We start from the raw sequence: 23,093 nt of genomic DNA on the forward strand, positions 1-23,093 counted from the left end.
CTTGTATGTATCAGTCATCAAACCATTCAAGGACTTGGTATGAAAATTCTACATGGTCAACAGTTGCACAACAGTTCTAATGATGGTCTCTTAATCTTCCCTGCCAAAGTCAGGGAAGATGAAGAGACCATCATTAGAACTGTTGTGCAACTGGATTTTTGAGAGCTTGAGGCATGATTTTGCCAGAAATAATTGCCCAGTGTGTTTTTAAAACCTGACATCTCTAATGCCCTGGATGGGAGTGAAGATGATGCTATTTGGGGTATATGGCCTTGACAATGCATATCCAAGCGAGGAAACTGCTCTTGAGACCAAAAGTAAGGGATAACAAATAGGAGATTCTTGATAAGTCATGCCTTTTTCAGTTTTTTTAAATCATGGTGATCTTATGATTCCAAAATGAAAGGATAAGCAATAATAAAACTGTTTTAATTTAACTAAAAGAAGCATTGTCGCTAAAGATTTGAATATATCACATGATGGTGGTGAGCGGCTGATCGCATAAATATCATTGAGAATTAAAATTTAAATGCATTCATTTTATAAATAATGTGGACAATTATAAATTATAATGAATACTGAGGATTTAATTATAAGCATCAATTTAGTTTTTTCCTGAAAAAACTTTGGTTTCTGAAATTTCCGCATATATCTTCTACCATCATATTTTAATTTTGGAGAAAAAAGTGCGAGCTATATTCAAGTAAATATAGTGACTTGTATGTTAATATTATTGGGATTTTCAATTATTTGCAGATAGTGCAATGGGAAGAACTATGAGGAGTAGAGCAGTGTAGCTTTACAAGAGCACTTGAACTGACTAAATAAATGGGAATCTGAGTGAGATTACCAGTTCAGTATTTCTAAATGTGCAGTTTTAAAATTCAGGAAACAAAGATGGGATGCAGAATATACAGTTGGTGGGATATATAATATGAGAAATGATGTGCAGTTAATAGATGTATAGAGTGAATTTTATGGACAAAAGGACTTATATTGTCAGATGGAATACATTTAAATGGGTTTAGAGCTAGATGTTTGGAAAAAGTGTTGTTTAGTGAGAGTTCAGTAGTGAAAAACCATGGAAACTAAAGATATTAGGAGGGATGAAATCGAGCATGTGTGTGTGGCCACACCGCAGATAAATGAGCGTATGTTTAGAAATCATTATGCAATGCTGAATGCAATTCCACAGATTTCCGATTCAGATGGGTTGGCAATGACATTACATAAGAGTAATCATGGGTAGTACGAGGGGATGTTGAAATGCATATACACAAATGCTAGAAGTAACAGAAATATGGGAGAGAAGTTTTTGGCATTGACCAGTGCAACTTGGCCAAAAAGTATAGGCATAAATGAGACTTGGTTGACAGAAAATGATATGGTTACAGGGATAGAATGTAAAGGATATTGTATTTTTAGGGAGGATAGAGGGAATAGGACAGTAGGTGTGATATTGCTGATAATAGCTCAACCTCAGCCAACAAAATTAAAATTTAAAGAGGATTTTTAGGTCTGGGTAAAATGGTTCATTTGAGACTATCAGTGTGAGATAGAAGCCAGTAAGACAAATTATATTGTTGATTACTGCTGTAGACCACGGGATCCACAGAAAGATGCCATGCATCAGCAGATTAGCACGAGTGCAAGCTGAACAATTATTATGGGCGGCTTCAACTATGGCGATGTATATTGGAAGGTGGAAAGGGGACATAGCAAGATGGAAGTGGAATTTATACAATTGCTACTCTGAAACAACATTATAAAGAGAACCAGGGGGTGTGAAAGTGGAGCTGGTAGCATCAGAAGATATATCCATAACCAAGGTAGACACTCTGCCTCCATTTAGAGTGAGTGATCATGCAGTCTTGTTCTGGGAAGTTGCTAAACATGTGGAATTTTCTGACAAGAAAGAATTTATGTTGAACTTTTAAGTTGGTAAATAGGAGGCATCTTGGAGCAGTGCTATGGCTTGAGAAGTAGCAAAGAAAGAATTCTAGTAGTCAATGGGAAGTGGTCAGAGATTGTTTCAGAGCAGTAGTATCAGACTGCATACCCAAGGTTAGGAGGATAAACCAAGTTGGGATTAAGTGCATGAGTTAAAGATATAAAGCAAGAGTGGCAAAAAAACAAAACACTGTGGAGGGAATATAAAGATAAAGGTGATCAGCATAGTAATGGGCAGTATAGAATACAGGCAAGAAAGGTGACTAGTATGGTAAGAAAAGCCAAATCAGATTATGAAAGAAAATTACATAAGCAGGCCAAAATAAATCCAAAACAGTTTTTTTTTTTTTTTCATTATTTAGCAAGTAAGAGGAAAAGTGACTATTGTAGGATGCCTTTAAACAGTGGTGATGGTAGGAAGGTGATAGAGGCAAAAGAAATAATTGATTTGCTGTGAGTGATCATTTTGCAAAGATGTATTATCATCCATCAGTAGAATTTGCAGTTACTAATGTTTTCAGATGTGCATATCAAAATTGAGGTAGATGAACAGGAGGTGTTCAGCATATTGAAAAATATCAATGTGAATACAGCAGTGGGATTGCATGACATATCATTTCACGTACTACATAAATTTGCAAGAGAATTGGCATTGCCTTTGATGAAGTTATTCAATCTAAGTCAGCTCTAGCAGGGTTCCAGGGAAGTGGAAAGAGGGTAAGATAGTTCTATTGCATAAAGGTGACTCTAAAACTGAGGTAGAAAACTACAGACCATTTAATATATCAGGAGTGGTTAAAGTATCGGAGAAGTTAGTTAAAGGTAAAATCCAACAGTGGATGGATAGAGATGCTATACTCTATGGTGGGCAGCATGGCTTTGTAAAGGTTAGGTCCTGTCTTAGTAATTTATTCACATTTTGTAATAAAGTGACAGTGGAATTTGATAAAGGAAATGGCTACACCATTATACTAATAGACTTAGCAAAGGCATTTGACAGAATACCGCATGGAAAACTGTTACAAAAGTTAGAGCAAATGGGAATGGATATGAAGTTTTAGCATGCAACCGGCCATGTGAACACACATGGATTACAGTCAGGAATACTTAAGAGGCAGCCATAGGCCTGATTTGTCAGCTATTCTGGTCCTGAGCCCAGATAAAATGAGGGGGATTGAGATGGTGATATTTCTCTATAAAAAAAGGACCTCTTGGCTGTTGTATCATTATACTAAATTTAATTTGTATATCAATGAAATAGGGAAGGATTTAAAGAGGATATTCAGGTTTGCTGATGATGCAAAACTGAGGAGAGAAATAGCTGATTAAGGTGATATAGATATCCTTTAGAATGATTTAAATAAATTGGTATTTTGGGCACAGGATAATGATTTTCAATTTAATGCTGCAAAATGTAAGGTTATGTACTTTGAATTGAAAAGATTGCATGCTGTGTATCATATTGATATTACTGGATTATAGGAAATTGATGAGACTAGAGACTTGGGGATAATGGTAAACAGAGTTGAAGTTTGGAGGGCATATTGCAAAAGTTGGTAAAATAACTCAAAGGATTACTTGGTTGTTAAAAAACATGCCAACAAGTAAACATAGGGAAGTTCTTATTCCTCTTTATAAGGTTATGATTCAGCTGTATCTTGACTATTGTTTACAGTTTTGGTTACCTGGGTTTCTTGTGGATCAGGAGGTGGTAGAGAAGAACAGAGATGAATCAGTTTTATAAATTTGATGCAAAGGAAATTTTTCAATGTATGACAGATAGTCAGAGATATAGGAGTCATCCACGGAGGTTGTGTAAGAATGTGGTTGGTAAGGGTGCACAGACTAAATTTTTTACATGGAGAGTGGTGAGTGAGTGGAATATATTGCCAGAATTAATTGTGAATTCCCTGATGGTGTGCCATCAGGGAACTGCAATGCCTTCTGGATGGCAGAGAGAGAGGTGGGAGCTTAAGTGAGCAGAAGCTGCATCCACTGGCTTTTGCAATGGACCAGAAGGCACAACTACCATTTGGACAAGAGACAAGTTTTCTTTTATTGACCTGTATGGTGATTACTTCCAATTTCATTTGCTCTGTATACTCATGTGTCCTACACCAATGTGAAGATACTGCTATCAACAATAACATAGTCAATGAGACTTTATTTCTCACATCTTTTCTCCATGTGACTGTGTGCACACACACACAGAACGTGATGTTTGTAATAACTACTCCATGTCCTGAACAGAAATCTAGCAGGCACTTAACATTATTATTAACTTGCTCTTTTCTCCAAAGTTTCCCAATCATTTCTTACTCTGCTGTTTGGATCTCCAACAAGGACCAGCTTTTTCTTTTTTGTTGTGTCAGCTGTTTTCTCTAATGTCTTGAGAAGTTCATCAACTTCTTCTCTAGTAGAACCTTCTATAGGACCATAGACACAATAAGTCTCAGTGTTCAGTTGCCCATTCTGATATTTGCCCATATCACTACTTGATACCTATATTCAAAATAATTATCCTTGTATTTAGTGTTGATTACTATTCCATGTTTTCATATAGTTACTCCTTATCTATCCTACTCAGTATAGTTACTCTTTATCTATCCTACTCAATATAGTTATTCCTTATCTATCCTACTCAATATAGTTACTCCTTTTTGCTTGAATATGATATCTTGTATTTGTTCCTCTCACCTGATTTTGTCTTCTTTATTTCAGTAATGCCTATCTTGTCATTATGGTACTTACCCAATTCTCCTGCTAATTCCACTTCATTTCCATTGATGCTTTTTATGTTGATCGTGCCAATTTTGAACTCTGCTGATGCTGAATTGGAATTTGTTCTAGTAGCTAACTGTTTGCTCTGGCTCCCTGATGAACAATGAGAGCCTTGTTCCGGGTGACACCCTGGCCAGCATGAAATTCCATCATGTTATACCGTCTTTTATGTTTTGGTTTAAGTCAGTTAGAATACAGTTTGGTTAGCTAAATCCCAAATTGCTAGCCATCATCATTTGTTCAGTATCCAAGTAGATACCTACTAATGGGATGCACTATGAGAAGGTGTAGATTGGACATTAGGTTAGAAGTCCTGTCAGTTCTCCACATTCCTTAAAAGGCAACAAGGAGGTCTCTCCCAGTTGTCTAGCTTTGATCCTTAAGTCTGCATCATTAATATAAAAATTAAACAGCAGTGATCATAACACAATACAGTAAGCCTTAATTACATAATGTTATCATTAGGTTCAGTCTTGTGTAATCTTGCAGCCAGCCTGAAGAACTGGTTTACTTCTGCCCTCAAACATAAGTTGTACTGGCTCCCTAGTTCATTATGATATGTTAGCATGCCTAGCAAAGTTGTCACCTGCACTACTTACATAAAGAAGGTGATGATAGAAGTAATTTACTGTAGCAATGATTATTATGGTCACTAAAACCTTGTTTGCAGAAACAGGACTATACTAGTAAGAAAATGAGACTGGCTCAACTGGGAAAGCCTGTGTATCATGCAATGCTAGTGTGCTAGTGGCTTTATCCATAGGAGCATAACTAAAACTTCTTTTGGTTGGAAGTCCTACTCATTTTCTGGACAATAAGCAAACTTTTTTAGAATGACAGAGTTTTGCACAATTCCGTTTTAAAGAACATATGGAAAGATTCTTAAATCAGTTAAGCTTTGCATCTTTAGTGACTTAAGAACTGTAACATGAGTTTGTTTATATTCATATACTGTCTTGGTCATTACAAACCTTTATGAAATAATTCCAGTTTAAACACAATCCAGCAACAAGTTGTTTTCTGGTAATTTTTTTTTATTTAAAAATTTTAACTGACAGAGTTAACTGTTAATGTGTTATTTGGTAATAATTGGTAAAACAGGATCTGTAATATATAAATAACATTGTTTTTAAACTCTTAGGCTAGAGATTATTTGAGTGCTAAGGAACGTGATGATTTAGTAAAGCCAAGTATTGACTACATACTGTCGCTGAAATTTCCTTCGGGCAATTTTCCATCATCTCTTGGTAATAAAAGTGACAAACTAATTCACTGGTGCCATGGAGCCCCTGGTGTTATTCACTTACTTCTCCTTGCATATGAAGTAAGTAATTTCATTGACTGATCGTTTCTGTGAATTAACCCTCTCATGCATAAGGGCTATTAACCCTCATATGAGGACACACATATTTTCCCTCATAATAATTATTCATTCATAATTTAGTGCTACTGTATGCATGTAGTCCTCATCTAGAGAGACCAAAGTGTTCTTAGAAACCACACCAGATGGCAGGAGTTTCAACAGAGTTACAGGAATACCAATCTCTCTGGTGCATGGTGGTGGTATCAAGGAGGAAGTGAAAAGCTGCTGTTTTGTTGATTTGAATTTGGTGATTTATGAGTCTTCTGGAAAGGTTAGTATGGTTTTATATATCGTTATACCTTGTAGATGAAGTGTGAATATTTAATTTGTTCATGTTTATTACAATATGTTTGTAAGGTAATCTATGCAGCAAATAGTTTGAGGTTAGAAAGTTCTTGTACAATATTTTTATAATTTTATTTATTTTATTTTTGCAAACATAAATGAACAGTAAGTGTGTTAATTGGCATTATCATCTCTTTTACAGATGGTTAACCAAAAGCCAGGTCCATCAGGCATAAAAAAAGGCCTATTACCTCAAGAGACTTACTGAAGAGGAGATTGAAAAACTGTTGGAGGAATCTGAAGATGGTTTGGGGCGGATTGATTCTGACGATGATCCTACATACCAGCAGCCACAAAATGATCCTACAGAGAGTGACAGTTCAAGTGAAGACAGTGATGTTCAGTGTCCTTCCCCTGGTCAGACTTACAACGTTCAAAGTCCAGCTAGTGTGCAAAATACAGCTGTTGCTGTATTTTGCACACTAGCTGGACTTTGAACATGATTTGAATGTGTGGTTTAGTGAGAAAGATAATCTCTTTGCTGGTGCTGAACCACGGTTTAGAGGAAAACATCAAGTAAATATTCACGGAGAGGGAGCCCTGTAGATTATTTTTCATAGCTGTTTCCAGATGAATTGATGGATGAAATTGTGAAACAAACTAATCTGTATGCATGCCATAAAGGCAAAGATAATTTAGCACTTACTTTAATGAACTCAAAATTTACCTTGGAATTGTACTTGTCATGACATACATAAAATACCCACGTGTAAGGCAGTATTGGTCTTCTGAACATGGACTATTATAGCTGATGCTATGTCAGTGAACAGATGGTGGGACATAAGGCAATATCTGCATTTTGTTGATTCAGACACAATACCTACCAAGAATAAAGACAAAGCAATACGTATAAGACCAGTGCTGCAAATGTTTCATGAAGTATTCCATGCTGCTGTCAGGCCCAGAAGAATTTCAGAGTGTAGATGAGATGATGATTCCATTCAAGGGATTTTCACAACTCAAACAATACTTACCTAAGAAACCAAAAAAATGGGGTTTCAAAATGTGGGTGAGGGCAAGCATTTCAGGTTATGTATATTGTTTTGATCTTTATGTAGGTGCAGATCCTGGAAGACAAAATTCAGACTCATTCAGTGCAAGTGAAAATGTAGTACTTAGGCTTTGTCATGATCTTGCAGGTAAGAACTTCATGGTTTATGCAGACAACTTCTTTAAATGCATCCCCTAATTAAGAAACTAAAGGAAGATGATATTTATTATGTGGTTACATGCAGAAGAAATTGACTTCAAGGTGACAAGAAACTGAGAAATGAAAAGGATTTGCAGAAGAAGGGACGAGGAAATATGTCAGTTACCACATCCTCTGATGGCATTACTGTCATTAGATGGGTTGATAACTCAATAGTACATGTGGTATCTAGCTACTTAGGAAAGGAGTCTGTCAGAGGTTCAGCTGGAAAGAAAAAAAGTATGCTGAAATTCCACTACCTTGCAGCATAGCTGTTTATAACAAACATATGGGTGAAGTGGACCTTATGGACTCTCTTGTGGCTTTGTATCAAAAAGATTCCAGGAACAAACGATGGTATATAAGAATTTTTTACCATCTGTTGAACGTACTTGTATGTAATGCACGGATCATTTGGAAATGGGAAGAAATAGAAAAATTGGATTTGATGGAATTCAAATCAAGGTTTAGCTCAGCTAGGTACAAAGAAATAAGGATGCCCTTCAAGTCAGACACCACTAGCACTAAAGAAATGCAAAACTCTCTCTGTGCCACATGGGAAATGTTTTGACAGCAGTGGACACTTCCCAAAGACGACAACAGGTGCTAATGCCAATCGTTGCAGAGATGTACACTGCAAGAGTAATACAAGATACATCTGTAGTAGATGTGAGGTTCCAGTCTGTCTTTAATGTTTTCAGTCTTTCCATACAAAATGAGGCAAAGAGCATAAGACTGTTCTTGATTTACATAGCTCTGCTGCAAATTGTAATTGTTCTACTTTTTTTGTATGTATTAAGTAATCCAAATTTTGATTATTCATGCAGTGTTTCAGCAAAATATAAATTGTTTATAATCTGTTTTGTTATACTTGTAATGTCTTTCAATGAAAATAAAATCCTTAGTCTAAGTAATTTCCATATAAATGTGTCTGTAGTCTGTTGGCATTAGTGCATGATGTCCTCAGATGAGGACATCATTTTTTACATATACAGGACACAAATTTAGCAAAATTAATAAATTCATGGTAATACTGTAAGATTAAATGGTACTGTATCATGCCATTATCATTTTTTATAAATTAATATAAAAATTCATGCATGAGAGTGTTAATTTCAACAGTTCAACACAGATTATGAAATAAATGTAGCACATTAGATATTTTGATAAAAAAAAGTTTGGAGAAACCTATACTGTTGAACTTGATATTTCCAAAGCATTTGATAGGCTTGGTATCAAGGGCTGCTTAGCAAATTATTGGTTTGGTAGTTTTCTCTCAGGTTGTTCACTTTATGTAATATTAGACATTGTTCTCTCTTCAGATTTTTCTGTTAAAGCAGGTGTTCCTGAGAACACTGTTATCTCCTCCTCACTGACCTTACACCGTATTCATAGTTTTACCACTCATCCCACTCACATGATCAAGTTTCAGTGATCAAACATCTCAGGCTTCAAGATCATCTATGATAAGTGTCCTAAACACTGATTTCCATATGAGACAACAACAATAACCTGGTCAATTTGAATACTTCCAAAACAGTTTTGCCAGGTTACTTGCAAAAAAAGAACTTTTCCCTTTATTTTTGATGCTGTCCAACAGTAAAGACCAGATCTATATTCTTGGACTGATTTCTAGTCTTTCATGACATAATCACATCATCTAGCAATCTTCATAACATCTTCCAAAAAAAACTGGGCATACTTTTCCATTCAAGACATAATTTCTTTCCTGTTCAGTTGTGACTTTGTACAAAGTTAAAATCTGGCCAACTTTGGAATGCCATGCTCACATTTGGGGTGATGCACTTAAAACCTCAAAAATGAATGCAGTTCAGAAGAGAGCAGTTTGGTTTGTTTGATGACCCCCCCCCCCCCTCTCTCTCTCTCTCTCTCTCTCTCTCTCTTTCTTTCTTTCTTTCTTTCTTTCTTTCTTGCAGACTTTTCAGTCACTCTCTCACATAGACAATTGATTTCCACATTGTATCTCTACTACAGATATATCCATAAGCACTGTTCAGCAGCGCATCCATTATGCTTCCCATTTCTGCCCTACAGGTACATGAGCACCAGCTATCCAACTTCAGTCGAACTGAAGACTCACCAAACCAGTTACTTTTATTCTATCTACTTCAGTCTGTGGGAACCACCTTCCCCCTTGAAGTATTTCCCAAGGACTACAACTTCTAGCTCTCTAAAAAAGAATATTAAGAGATTTCTATTCTCTTGGCTCAAGTGCACATGGCATCATTTACTATAGACCTTGGGCCTCTCGTGTGTAGGTGTGAATATACATATATATATTTTTAAAAATAGATTTAATGACTTAAAAACCGAGATTACTTATAAAGATTTAATAAGATTAATACAACTAGTTTCGGCTTATAATAGCCTTCATCAGGTATTCTTAAAGGAAGAGAATAGTAATAAACATTGAAGTATCTAAAAACTTGAAAATACAGGTAAAATATCACCACACATAATTGATACATAAAAAACGTTGTATTTTTTCAAGTTGTTCTAACAGACGTGCCATTGTTTATTGCAAGTATGCGTGCAGACTCACGTGAACGCCAATATTGAATAACTGCAGCATGGCTATCTGGGATGTTATAACTCAAATTGTTGTTTAAGTGGACAGGATTCAGAAGGATTTCAACTGATTCTATAATTTTTCTCTCAAACTCATCATCAGAGCGAAAAATATTTTCTGATTTATCCCAGCAAATGGAGTGGCTTTGTTGATCATCATTAGGATTATTTGAAAAAAGAACATGCCTGGATAACGCAGTTGCATGTGATCTTTTGTAAGAGATGTCTCTTTTATGCTCTTCTATACGTTGCTCAACAGATTTGTTAGTTTGTCCGAAATAAGGGATATTGCAATCGCACCATAATTTATATACACCTGGATATTTTAGGTTGTGATGAGGAGGCTGTGGATGACTGATTAGAGAACGGATTTTTGGAAGGGTGGTGAAGAACGTCTTGATGTTATATTTTTTAACGACTTTTGCTAATTTGTTAGAGACTGTGCTAATATATGGGATGGAGATGCTGCCTTTAAAATTACTAGTTCCTGTGGTGCACTGTCTAGAAGGATCCAGAAGAAATTTCTTAATCGTTTTTTCAGAGTAACCATTTTGTTTCAAGATAAGCGAGAGTTGATTTATTTCTTTTTGTAGTTCATCTTGTTCATTCAAGAGAAAGCGTGCTCTGTGTCCTAAGGTATATATAGTTCCAAGTTTTTGTGGTGGATAATGATGAGAAAGATTATGCAGATATCTATTGGTATTAGTAGGTTTTTTGTATATAGAGATTTTTAATCTTTCAGAGCAACGTGTAAGCATGACATCCAGGAAAGGCAAGGAGTTATTATTTTCTAGATCAGCAATAAATTTTATATTAGGATGTTGGATGTTAAGATGATTAAGAAAAGCTATAAGAGATGTGTGCCCGTGATTCCAAACAATGAAAATATCATCAACATATCTTTTCCAAACTTTCGGTTTAAATGAGAAGGAGGATATGGCTTTCGTTTCAAAATCTTCAAGGAAGATGTTAGCTAGAACTGGGGACAAAGTTCTAGAAAACGGATATTCTTAGCAAAGGTCTCAATTTCATTCCCTCACCAAAATTTATCCCTAAAGAATCTCTCCTTACAAAAATAGAAAATGCAAATTCACCCATTCCTAATCATTTGGCGAAACTTCTTCGTATGGAATCGATTTTCATTATAAAGAATGCTAAACCTCCAACAGATAATATTTCTCTGGCTGAAAGACAAGCCCTAAAAAATCTAAAACAGAACAGTAACATTATTATTTTACTTGCTGATAAAGGCAATTCCACGGTTATCCGCAACTCCGAAGATTACCACAACAAAATGCTTCAATTACGTGGAGATAGTTCGACATATTCAATTCTTCAGGAAGATCCTACAAGAGAATTACAAAACCATACAAACAACTTGTTAAAGACTGCGAGTGAACTTCCTCATAGTGTTCGCCTCTCTTTACGCTCTCTACATCCTCTTATCCCACGCATCTATGGAGTTCTCAAATTTCATAAAAAAAACATCCCTCTTTGCCCAATTGTGGAAGGAATTGATTCACCTACATATAAACTTTCAAAATATCTAGCAAAGTACCTCAAGCGTTTCTCCAATAAATCTTCATCTTTCATCAAAAACACCACAGATTTTGTTTCACGTATAAAAGATATTCCCATCAATGAAAATGACATTCTAGCAAGTTTTGACATTATATCTTTGTTTACTAACGTTCCTGCAGATGAGGTACTTACAATACTAAAGGACAAATTATCCAAAAAAATGTTTGCTTTATTAAAATATTGCATTCATTCTGGTTACTTCAAATATCAGGACTCCGTTTACCAACAAAAACAAGGCCTGGCAATGGGCAATCCTTTGTCCCCAGTTCTAGCTAACATCTTCCTTGAAGATTTTGAAACGAAAGCCATATCTTCCTTCTCATTTAAACCGAAAGTTTGGAAAAGATATGTTGATGATATTTTCATTGTTTGGAATCACGGGCACACATCTCTCATAGCTTTTCTTAATCATCTTAACATCCAACATCCTAATATAAAATTTACTGCTGATCTAGAAAATAATAACTCCTTGCCTTTCCTGGATGTCATGCTTACACGTTGCTCTGAAAGATTAAAAATCTCTATATACAGAAAACCTACTCATACCAATAGATATCTGTATAATCTTTCTCTTCGTTTTCCACCACAAAAACTTGGAACTATATCTACCTTAGGACACAGAGCACGCTCTCTCTTGAATGAACAAGATGAACTACAAAAAGAAATAAATCAACTCTCGCTTATCTTGAAACAAAATGGTTACTCTGAAAAAACGATTAAGAAATTTCTTCTGGATCCTCCTAGACAGTGCACCACAGGAACTAGTAATTTTAAAGGCAGCATCTCCATCCCATATATTAGCACAGTCTCTAACAAATTAGCAAAAGTCGTTAAAAAATATAACATCAAGACGTTCTTCACCACCCTTCCAAAAATCCGTTCTCTAATCAGTCATCCACAGCCTCCTCATCACAACCTAAAATATCCAGGTGTATATAAATTATGGTGCGATTGCAATATCCCTTATTTCAGACAAACTAACAAATTTGTTGAGCAACATATAGAAGAGCATAAAAGAGACATCTCTTACAAAAGATCACATGCAACTGCGTTATCCAGGCATGTTCTTTTTTCAAATAATCCTAATGATGATCAACAAAGCCACTCCGTTTGCTGGGATAGATCAGAAAATATTTTTTGCTCTGATGATGAGTTTGAGAGAAAATTATAAAATCAAGGGAAATCCTTCTGAGTCCTGTCCACTTAAACAACAATTTGAGTTATAACATCCCAGATAGCCACGCTGCAGTTATTCAATATTGGCGTTCACGTGAGTCTGCACGCATACTTGCAATAAACAATGGCACGTCTGTTAGAACAACTTGAAAAAATACAACGTTTTTTATGTATCAATTATGTGTGGCGATATTTTACCTGTATTTTCAAGTTTTTAGATACTTCAATGTTTATTACTATTCTCTTCCTTTAAGAATACCTGATGAAGCCTATTATAAGCTGAAACTAGTTGTATTAATCTTATTAAATCTTTATAAGTAATCTCGGTTTTTAAGTCATTAAATCTATTTTTAAAAATGTATCACAACAACCAAGTTGAAGCATATAATTACACATATATACACACACACATATATGTGTGTGTGTGTGTGTGTGTGTGTGTGTGTGTGTGTGTGTACTGAAGCCTGTGTAGCTCAGTGGATGTGGCATTTGTACACTACTGCGCTTGGCCGCACAAAGGAAGACTTGGTTTCGAGTCTAGTCGGCGACTAGAGGAAATTTTTCTAAGCCTTTTTTCGACTGGTTCCCGAGTTAGTCGATCTCTGGCACGGGCAAGCAGGTTTTTCGTCCTGTAAACTCAAGAAAATCGACCGTAGAACCCACATTATTTCAGACATTAAATATATTGTGTTAGGGTTAGGGACCACGAGATGGCGGCATATTTGAGCCATCTCTCTTCACTGCGTACTGCTTAATTAGTGATAGCCTTGGGCCATCTGTCTCTGATTTGGTACCAGTGGAGATTGAACTGCCCACTCAGTCTCCAAAAGTTAGATAGGGCTAAATGGCCTCGCCTACTCCCGTATACGGGAATAAAAAGGCGTTAGCTGATTTTTTTTTTTTTTTTATATATATATATATATATATATATATATACACACACATATATAAACAATGGCATTTATATGCTTTATACTAATGCCAGGAGTATCCGGAATCAGGGAGAGGAATTGGTGGCACAGATAGCATCAGCCTGGCCAAAAATCATTGCGATCACTGAGACGTGGTTGACAGAAGGAGATATAACAACAGGAATAGAAGTCGCTGGGTATAGCATTTTTCATCAGGATAGGAGGGGAAAGCGTGGTGGTGGGGTACTGCTTATGATAAGTGATGACCTATGTCCTCTAAGAGTGGAGAATTTGGAAGGAAGTGAGACAAATGATTTTGAGAGCGTATGGTGTGAGGTAGAGGTAGGCAAGACAGGATATTTAGTGGGGTGTTGCTACAGTCCCAGGAGCACAGAGGATGGGGACCAGGAGATGTTTAGACAGTTCAGTTTGGCAAGTGCAAGAAGAATGATTGTTATGGGAGATTTTAACTTCAGTAGTATAAATTGGAGAGAGGAAGATGCATGTAGCAATAGGGGAATGGAATTTCTAGAATTCTTGAGGGACAAAAGTCTTAGACAACATGTAACAGAGAGAACAAGGGGTTCAAGAGTTTTGGATTTGGTTATAGCATCAGAAGAGTTGATAATAACTGAGTTGACGTCTCTCCCACCAGTTGGAGAGAGTGACCATATGGTGTTGACTTGGAAAACGAATAGACATGCAGGAGTATCAAAGAGACGGGAACTTATGTGGAATTATAAGGCAGGTGATTATAATAGTCTTAGACATCAACTTCGGGAAGTTTCATGGAGGGAGGAATTGGAAGGCCGGGATATCACTAGTGCGTGGGAAATTGTGAAAGAATATTTGTAATCAGCAGTGGTAAGTTGTATACCACGAGTGAAGAAGAGGGCGCAATTTGGAGTAAAGTGGATGACAAACAATATTAAACAGGAATTGCATGCGAAAAAGAGGCTATGGAAGAGATATAAGGAGACAGGTGAAGAGATGCATGAGGAATATAAGACACAGGCCAGAAGAGTGACTAGTGTGGTAAGGAAAGCGAAACTGGAATATGAGAGGAGATTGGCCCTAAGATCCAAAGAAAATCCTAGGGAATTTTTTAGCTATGTGGCCAGTAGGAGGAGAAATGACTGTGGAAGAATAATATTGTGGGATAAAAGTGGGAATAGAGTGCCTGATGCAGAGCACATAGTGGAATTGTTCAATAAACACTTTATTGGAGTATTTCATCCTAGAGGAGTCAGTTTTAATGCTACAGGGATAGGGCTGGTTCGAGGTTTAGAGGTACAGGAGGAGAGTGTGTTTCAGATACTGATTACTCTGGATGTCAGTAAAGCTGAGGGACTGGATGGTATTTCACCACGAATTTTGAGAGAATGTGCTAGGGAATTGACAGTGCCTTTAATGGCTTTTCAATGAAATTCTGGCTTTGGCAAAGGTGCCCAGGGAATGGAAGGAAAGTCAGATAGTGCCATTGCATAAGGGTGGTAATAGACTGGAAGTGTCTAATTATAGGCCAGTCTGTGTGTCATCAGTAGTTGTTAAGATCTTGGAGAAAGTAGTGAGCGACCGTATACAGCATTGGGCAGATGAGGGTAATGTTATCTGTGAGAGTCAACATGGATTTGTGAAAGGACACTCTTGTTTTAGCAATATGCTAGCCTTTTATAATAAAGTTACAAGAACATGAGATGAGGGAAAGGCATATACTGCAATTTTCTTAGACTTGGCGAAGGCATTTGACAGGGTGCCACATGATAAGCTGATATTTAAGTTGCAGCACATGGGTCTGGATGTCAGATTGGTCAACTGGATTCAGGATTGGCTGTCTGATAGGTATCAGAGAGTTGTGTATGGTGGAGCGGTTTCCAGGAGACAGAGGGTTACAAGTGGAGTCCCACAAGGCTCAGTACTAGGACCTATATTATTTAACCTTTATATCAATGACATTGTCCGTGGATTGCAGGGGGATATTCAGTTGTTTGCGAATGATGTGAAGCTGGGAAGGATTATAAGTAATAGTGCAAATGTGGTAGCCCTGCAAGAGGATTTAAATAAGCTAGATAGATGGGCAAATAAATGGGGAGTGTCAGTTTAATGCAGCAAAATGCAAGGTCTTGAGGTTTGGGAAACATCGATGGGATGCTGCATACTCTATGGGAAGAGTTATACTGGAGGAAGTAGGGGAGACAAGAGATCTGGGGTTGATGATTGATAGAAACCTGAAGTTTAGGGGACATATTGCAAAGGTGGTGAAGGTAACACAGAGGATTGCTGCTATTATGAGAAGGACACTGACCTGCAGAGATAAGATGGTTATCATTCCGTTGTATAAGTCTCTGATCAGACCACACTTGAACTATTGTTCTCAGATTTGGTCCCCAGGATTTGAAGGGGATAAATTAACTGTGGAAAGGATACAAAGACGGATGACAAAGATGGTTTCAGGACTGTACAAGGATAGTTATGAAGATCGGATGAGGGAATGTGGACTGCAGAGTTTGGTGGATAGAAGAAGGAGAGGTGATATGATTGAGACTTTTAAACTGAGTGGTGGTTACAGGGTTTACACTGGGGAGTTCTTTCGCTTGGTTGAACAGCGGGAAATAGTGATGACAGGAGGCCATCCCTGGAAGTTACGAAAGGAAACTGTGAGCAAGAGGGTAAGGAGTGGTTTCTTTGTGTGGAGGGTGGTTGAGCCGTGGAATGCATTGCCTGATGGAGTGGTGGGAGCGAGAACGGTCAGTGAGTTTAAAGAGTGGTATGATAGACTTTGTGTTTCTCGGGGGGGGGTTGCTCCCCCTTGATGAGTCTTGACAAACTTTATGTCTTAGGAAGGACCTCCTTCGATGAGTCTTTTGACTCCTTGGAGGCCTGAATAATAATAATAATATATATATATATATATATATATAAATTAAATTAAATAAAATAAAACCTTGATTTATCAAAACAGAATGTGAAAGTTCTGCATTACACTCAAATCAGAAGAGATAGAATGAGATATAACTTTATGAATTACCTAGTACCTAAATTTCATTATTTATGCTTAAAGATGTTATCAGAAATAAATATTAACCATTTAATGCCTTCTTCTCCTTTCTTGATTAATACAGTCTTCTGTCTGCTTATCTGACATTTTCTGATTTTTTTTGTAAAGAACGCTTTTAATTAAAGATTATCAATACTCACATAATTCATCAACATGAACTTACCATACAAGGGAATTATGTAAAAACAGAATAAAGTATTTAATAAAAAAAATTATGTTTTGTGATTAGTATTTCATCACAGTGACAGAGCACATTCTTTCTACTGTTTTGTGCGCAGTACCATGTTCACTCCGATGATGTGGAACTTGTGGGACAAAATGTAAACATAACACAGTATAACACAAGACTTATTACACTATATGTAAAAAAAAAAAAAAAAATGTAAAGAGAAAGTTGAAAAAGAAAAAATATGCTAAATTAAAAAATAAAATTATAACATTTGCATAAAATATTGCATATTTTATGCAGGCCTGGTTGGCTAAGTAGAATTAAAAGACACAATACGTGGGTAGAAAGCATTTGGAAAATTACAGCCAGTATTCAAAAGCCATTCCTTTTCAGGCATAAATTACCATTTATGCCTGAAAAGGAAAGTTTTTAGCCAATGTATTCTTCCTATATTGACATGTGGCTGTGAAACATGGACAGGATCACAAAAGGAAGATGACATAAGAAATCCTTTCTTATCCCCATAACTCTGACATCATAGGAAGAACGAAACATCTGAAGTGGCAATGGGCTGAGCATATTACTTGAAGACAAAATCAACAATGAACAAAAGAAGTATTGAATTGGATTTCACAAGAGGAATAAGAAATCCTTTCTTAATGCCATCAAAAGATGGCGTCCAACAAGAAACGTATGTTAGTGGCTCGCAGAACGTCTCTACGAAAGTCTGACTCTGTGTTAGATTTTTTGCATTGGAATGCATTGCAGAAACTGTTATATATTTGCCAAGGAATGTGAAGGATCTGTGGACTGTTTGGCTGAGAAGAATGAAAACGTCGATGTATGTGAGAAATGTCGAGATAGGCTGGAGCAATTAGGCATGAAAGCAGACGTCGGTACCATAGCGGATGAACTTTGGCAGGAGTTCGGGAAAATGAAAAGTGAACTTCATCTTTTGCAAGAGGAATTGGAAGTGCTCAGTAAAGGGGGGTTCTGGAAATTAAATCCGAGTTAAATGGGTTGAATAGAGAAATTAGGACTATGGAGATTTACTCTAGCTGAAGTAACTAGAACAGGATTAAGTATGAGAGAGTCTTTGGTGATTGATGAAGAAATAAATAGTATGGGAGTGATTGGGAGTCAACAGAATGAAAGCTCAAGAGGTCTAGAAGAAACAAGATGGCGTGAGAGTGAGGGAGTAAGTAAAAGAGCGTTGCGTAATGAAACAGAGAGTCATGCTGAATAGCATAGAAAATGAGTCCATGAATAACTCTTGTTTGGACTTGAATGAAGTTATGAGTGGTAAAATATATGGTGATTCTATGATTAAGGGTATGGAGAGCGGTATGCATAAGGAGTGCTTGGCTGTTGGAACAATAGAGAGAGGCTTTAGCAATAAAGAAAGGGCATGATGCAGAAAAGATGATAGTTATGGTGGCTACAAATGACCTGAGTCGTAGTATAAATTGGGTAGCAAAAGATATAAGCAGATTGTTAGATATTGTGAAGAAGAAAAGTGTCAATGGGAGGACAGTGTGTGTGCTGCCTTGTTTTGACAATTATGAGTCAATTAGACAAGCAATGATAATGAATGATATGATTGCAAGAATGTGCAAAAAAAAGAGGTCTGGAGTGTGTTTGAAGGAAAAAGACAGCTGTATGCAAGAGATGGGTTGCATCTGAACATGGGAGGTCATAGGCGATTGAAGAAGTTACTGTTTTCTGAACAAGTTGAAGTAATTGGGCAGGGAAACTAAAATTGAAAAGGTTGAGTGTAAGAAGGAGAAACTTAAGCAGTGATTCTATAATTATTGATCCTTATTCGCAGAATAAATTGCAGAATAGAGGGGATATAAATCAGCAAGGGACTACTGAATATTAGTGACATGTATATCAGTTCTAAAGCTGTTACAAGAACTAAAAGGAATCTGCAATTTTTGTAAACAAATGCAAGAAGCCTTCGAAATAAGAGGGAAGAATTTTTGGCATTAGTCAGTGCAATCTCACCAAAAGTTGTAGGCATTAGTGAAACTTGACTGTCAGCAGAAGATGTGGTCACTGGAATTGAATGTGATAGGTACAGTTTTTTTTTTTTTTTTAGGGAGGATAGAGAAGATAGAGTGGGGGGGGGGAGTATTGTTGATGATAGCTGATGAGTTGCAACCAAAGAAAATAGTATATCAAGATGATAGACATGTGAATGATAGGTACATTTGAGGCGGTTTGGTGTGAAATAGTGACCAATGCAACCAAATATACAGTTGGTTGCTGCTATAGGCCGGGGGGGGTATAGGGGTGATATTGAATTCATGCATCAGCAAATTAGTGCAATGAGTGCATGGTTAGTGATTATTATGGGAGATTTTAATTATGGTGATATCAATTGGAAGGAGGAAATATCACATGGCAAAAAGGAAATGGAATTCATACATCTTCTACGAGATAATTACCGTATTTTCCGGTGTATAAGATGCACCGTTTTTCTTTGAAAATAGGTCTGAAAAACAGGGTGCGTCTTATATGCCAATACTCAGTTTTTTATTACTTTCATTTCTGGAAATTTTCTCTGTTCCGAGTTACACGATTTCTTTCTTGCTTCCTTGCAGTTCGTGAGAGCATTCCAGTTATGTTAGTTGTGTATTCCAGTTACTGGAATACATTCTAGTATTCCAGTTATGGATAGATAACATTTGGTCTAGGCACTCTGGTGGACTGTTGAAGAAGCCTGCTCTGCTAGTATGGGATCAGTTTCATTCTGACAGAACAGAAGATATTAAAAATAAATTCAAGGAATTGATAACTCGGTTAGCTGTAATTCAAGGAGGTCAAACTAGTCAGCTTCAACCTTTATATGTCTGTATTAATAAACCATTTCAGGGATTTATGAAGGAGAAGTGGAACACTGCATCCAGAAGACTGCTGGATGCAGTCTTCAGATTTTGAGGTTACGCCATCAGGAAGAAGGAAGAGGCTTAGCATTTCGCAAGTTTGTGAGTGGGTCAAAGCTTCGTGGGATGGTGTGAAAACTGAGACAGTGTTAAATCATTTAAGGAGTGTGGCATTAGTAATGCACTGGATGATACAGAGGACAATTTGTTGTATAAGGACTCAAATTCTGATTTAGAAGAAGTTTTAAGTGTCTCTTATTTAGCTCTGAAGATGAATTTCTGGGTTTTCACGAAAAATATTAAAAGGTGTGTACTCTTTCCTCGTTAGATTAGGTATTTGTTGAAAGTAGACCTACTTATTATTTTATATTTGAAATACTGTAAATTCATTATAATATTCAGTGATAAAGTTTTTTTCCTAAAAAATATGTACAAAAAAACGGGTGTGTCTTATACGCCGCCAAATATGGTTCTTGAAACAGCACATAACTCAAGGGACATGTAGTGTGAGAGTGTTGGACCTGGTCATTGGTTCAGAGGATATATGCATTTACAAGAAGAAAGGCAATCAGTACACACATGAGCAGTACAAGGCTCAAGCTAGGAAGGTTACCAGCATAGTAAGAATAGCTAAATCAGATTATGAGAAGACCTTAGCCAAGGAGATCAAGAGTAGTCCCAAAGAGTTCTTCCGCTATGTGGCAAGTAAAAGGAAGAATGACTTCGGAAGAATAACCTTAGTGGGTGCTGATGGTATCGAGGTGACCAATTCAAATGTAATAGTAGAGTTACTGAGTGATCACTTTTCAAAAGTCTATCACCCAAGTGAGAATATCTACGTACCTGTAGCAATAACTAATATGAGAATTGAAGTTAAGAAATCGGAGGTACTTAGTATATTACAAAATTTAAATGCAAACACTGCTGTAGGTTTAGATGCAATATTAGCTCAGGTGTTGCATGAATGTGCAAAGGAATTGTCAATGCCTCTTACTTTGTTATTTAACTTAAGTTTGAACTTTGGTATGGTCCCTAGGGAGTGGAAGGAAGGCAGAGTAGTTCATTTGCATAAAGGTAGCTCTAAAACTGCGGTAGTTAATTACAGACCAATCACCATCTCAGGAGTGGCAGTAAAAGTATTGGAAACGTTGGTTAAAGACAGAATTCAAGAATGGATGGATCAGGATATGATACTCTATAGGGGCCAACATGGTTTTGTTAAAGGTCGATCCTGTGTTAGCAATTTATTAGCTTTTTATAATAGAATGACATCTGAGTTGGACAAAGGAAATGGCTACACAGTGATGCTTCTGGATTTTGCTAAGGGTTTTGACGGATATCCTGTGGAATACTGTTGCACAGATTGGAGCAGATGGGGATGGATACTAAACTGGTGATATGGATAGGAGAATGGCTCAGGGAGAGATACCAGAAGGTGATATATGGAGGAGCAGAGTCCAGGATGAGGCAGGTGACCAGTGGTGTGCCTCAGGGCTCTGTGTTTGGGTTATTGTTGTTTAATTTGTACATAAATGATATAGGAAATGGCTTAAAGAGAGATATTCAGTTGTTTGCTGATGGTGCAAAGTTGGGTAGCACAAAAAATCAAGCTGATGTTGAGAGTTTGCAGGATGATTTAAATAAGCTGGTAAAATGGACAAAAGGAAATGGATGTCAGTTCAATGTGGAAAAGTGTAAAGTTATGCATTTTGGGATTAAAAGATTACCAGCTGTGTACTACATTGATGGAACGGTACTCCAGAGATTGATGAGGCTAGGGACTTAGGGGTGTTGGTAGATAGGAAGATGAAGTTCAGGAGATGCACTGCTAAGGTGTCCAAGATTGCACATAGGATTACTTGGTTATTGAGGGACACACTAACATTCCAGAGATAAAGAGGTTATTATTCCCCTTTATAAAGCGTTGATACTTCCACATTTGGATTACTGTGCTCAGGTCTGGTCACCTGGATTCCTTGGAGATTAGGAGGTTGTGGAAAGGGTTCAGAGGAGAGTGACTAAGTTTGTGAGTGATGTAAAAAATGCTCCCTATGAGTGGAATGTAAAAAATGAGTGGAATGCATTGCTTGACTTAGTTGTGAGTTCTTCGTCTGTAAATGAATTCAAGAGCAGATGTGATAGATATTGTTTTGATAGTTTGGGTCTCCTGCAATGAGTCTACTGACTCCATGGAGACACCTATAATAATAATAATAATCCCTATAATCTCTGACATCATAGGAAAAGTGAAACATCTGAAGTGGCAATGGGGTGGGCACATTACTCGAAGACAAGATCAACAATGGACAAAAGAAGTACTGGATTTGATTTCACAAGAGGAATAATGACCATTATGGCAATCCAAATCACAGTGCATTGATGATGTACATATTTATAACATATGTACTCATGCTTAACAAATTGTGCAAAATCCTACTGGTGACACAAAAAATGTACTCACTCAAAACTCCCATTTTTTTAATATAATATTTTCCATTTAGTCAGTAGGAGTTCTATAAACTGATCAGTGGTGCTGAATCTGTGTTTTTTAAAATTAAAATGATTTTTTATAAAGATATTTTTATTAAATAAAAAAATTATATTTTGTATAAACTGTAGCCACTTGCCTGCTTTCAAAATGTACTCACTGTGGGTGAGTGAGTGAGTGTTTTTGTCTAGCCCTATATATATATATATATATATATATATATATATAGCAATTTGTAGTATTAACTCGGTACTGGGATATGTTCATATTTATATATACTGACTATAACAGACTAGAATAACAATTAAATTTATTCAAAATGCAACATGTTTCATCGGATTGTCCGACTTCTTCAGGCGTGGGAACATAGAAAGCAAGTAAACACTATAAGAAACATCGTATCACTATAAAACAACTATTAGAAAATCAGTTAGCTTTGAACTGTAGCTACAGTCCGTGTTAAAGTTCTATTGTTAAGTAGCTGCATGCATCTGATTTCACGCGTGGGCCAATATGCCAATTTGTAGATGACATATTTCTTATCTGGGACCATGGCACCGATAACCTAGAGTCTTTTTTAAATCATTTAAACAACTTCCACCAAG

At 36.7% G+C, this 23,093-nt stretch overlaps 1 protein-coding gene across 4 annotated transcripts in view; it reads left to right on the forward strand.

Annotated features, from left to right (window-relative positions):
• Window positions 1–23,093, forward strand: part of LOC150105243 (lanC-like protein 2) — a 309,805-nt gene that overhangs the window by 185,312 nt on the left and 101,400 nt on the right. For 3 of the 4 annotated variants that reach the window (XM_090394012.1, XM_090394010.1, XM_090394011.1), the window contains one exon: window positions 5,873–6,055. The exons of the other annotated variant lie outside the window; for it this stretch is intronic. In XM_090394012.1, coding sequence (XP_090250138.1) covers window positions 5,873–6,055 — 183 coding nt within the window. The remainder of the gene's footprint in view (window positions 1–5,872; window positions 6,056–23,093) is intronic. 4 annotated transcript variants of the gene reach the window in all.

This window comes from Typopeltis vanoorti, chromosome 6, assembly GCF_054136105.1.
Source record: "Typopeltis vanoorti isolate ZY-2024b chromosome 6, IOZ_Tvanoo_1.0, whole genome shotgun sequence".
Classification (NCBI taxonomy): domain Eukaryota; kingdom Metazoa; phylum Arthropoda; class Arachnida; order Uropygi; family Thelyphonidae; genus Typopeltis; species Typopeltis vanoorti.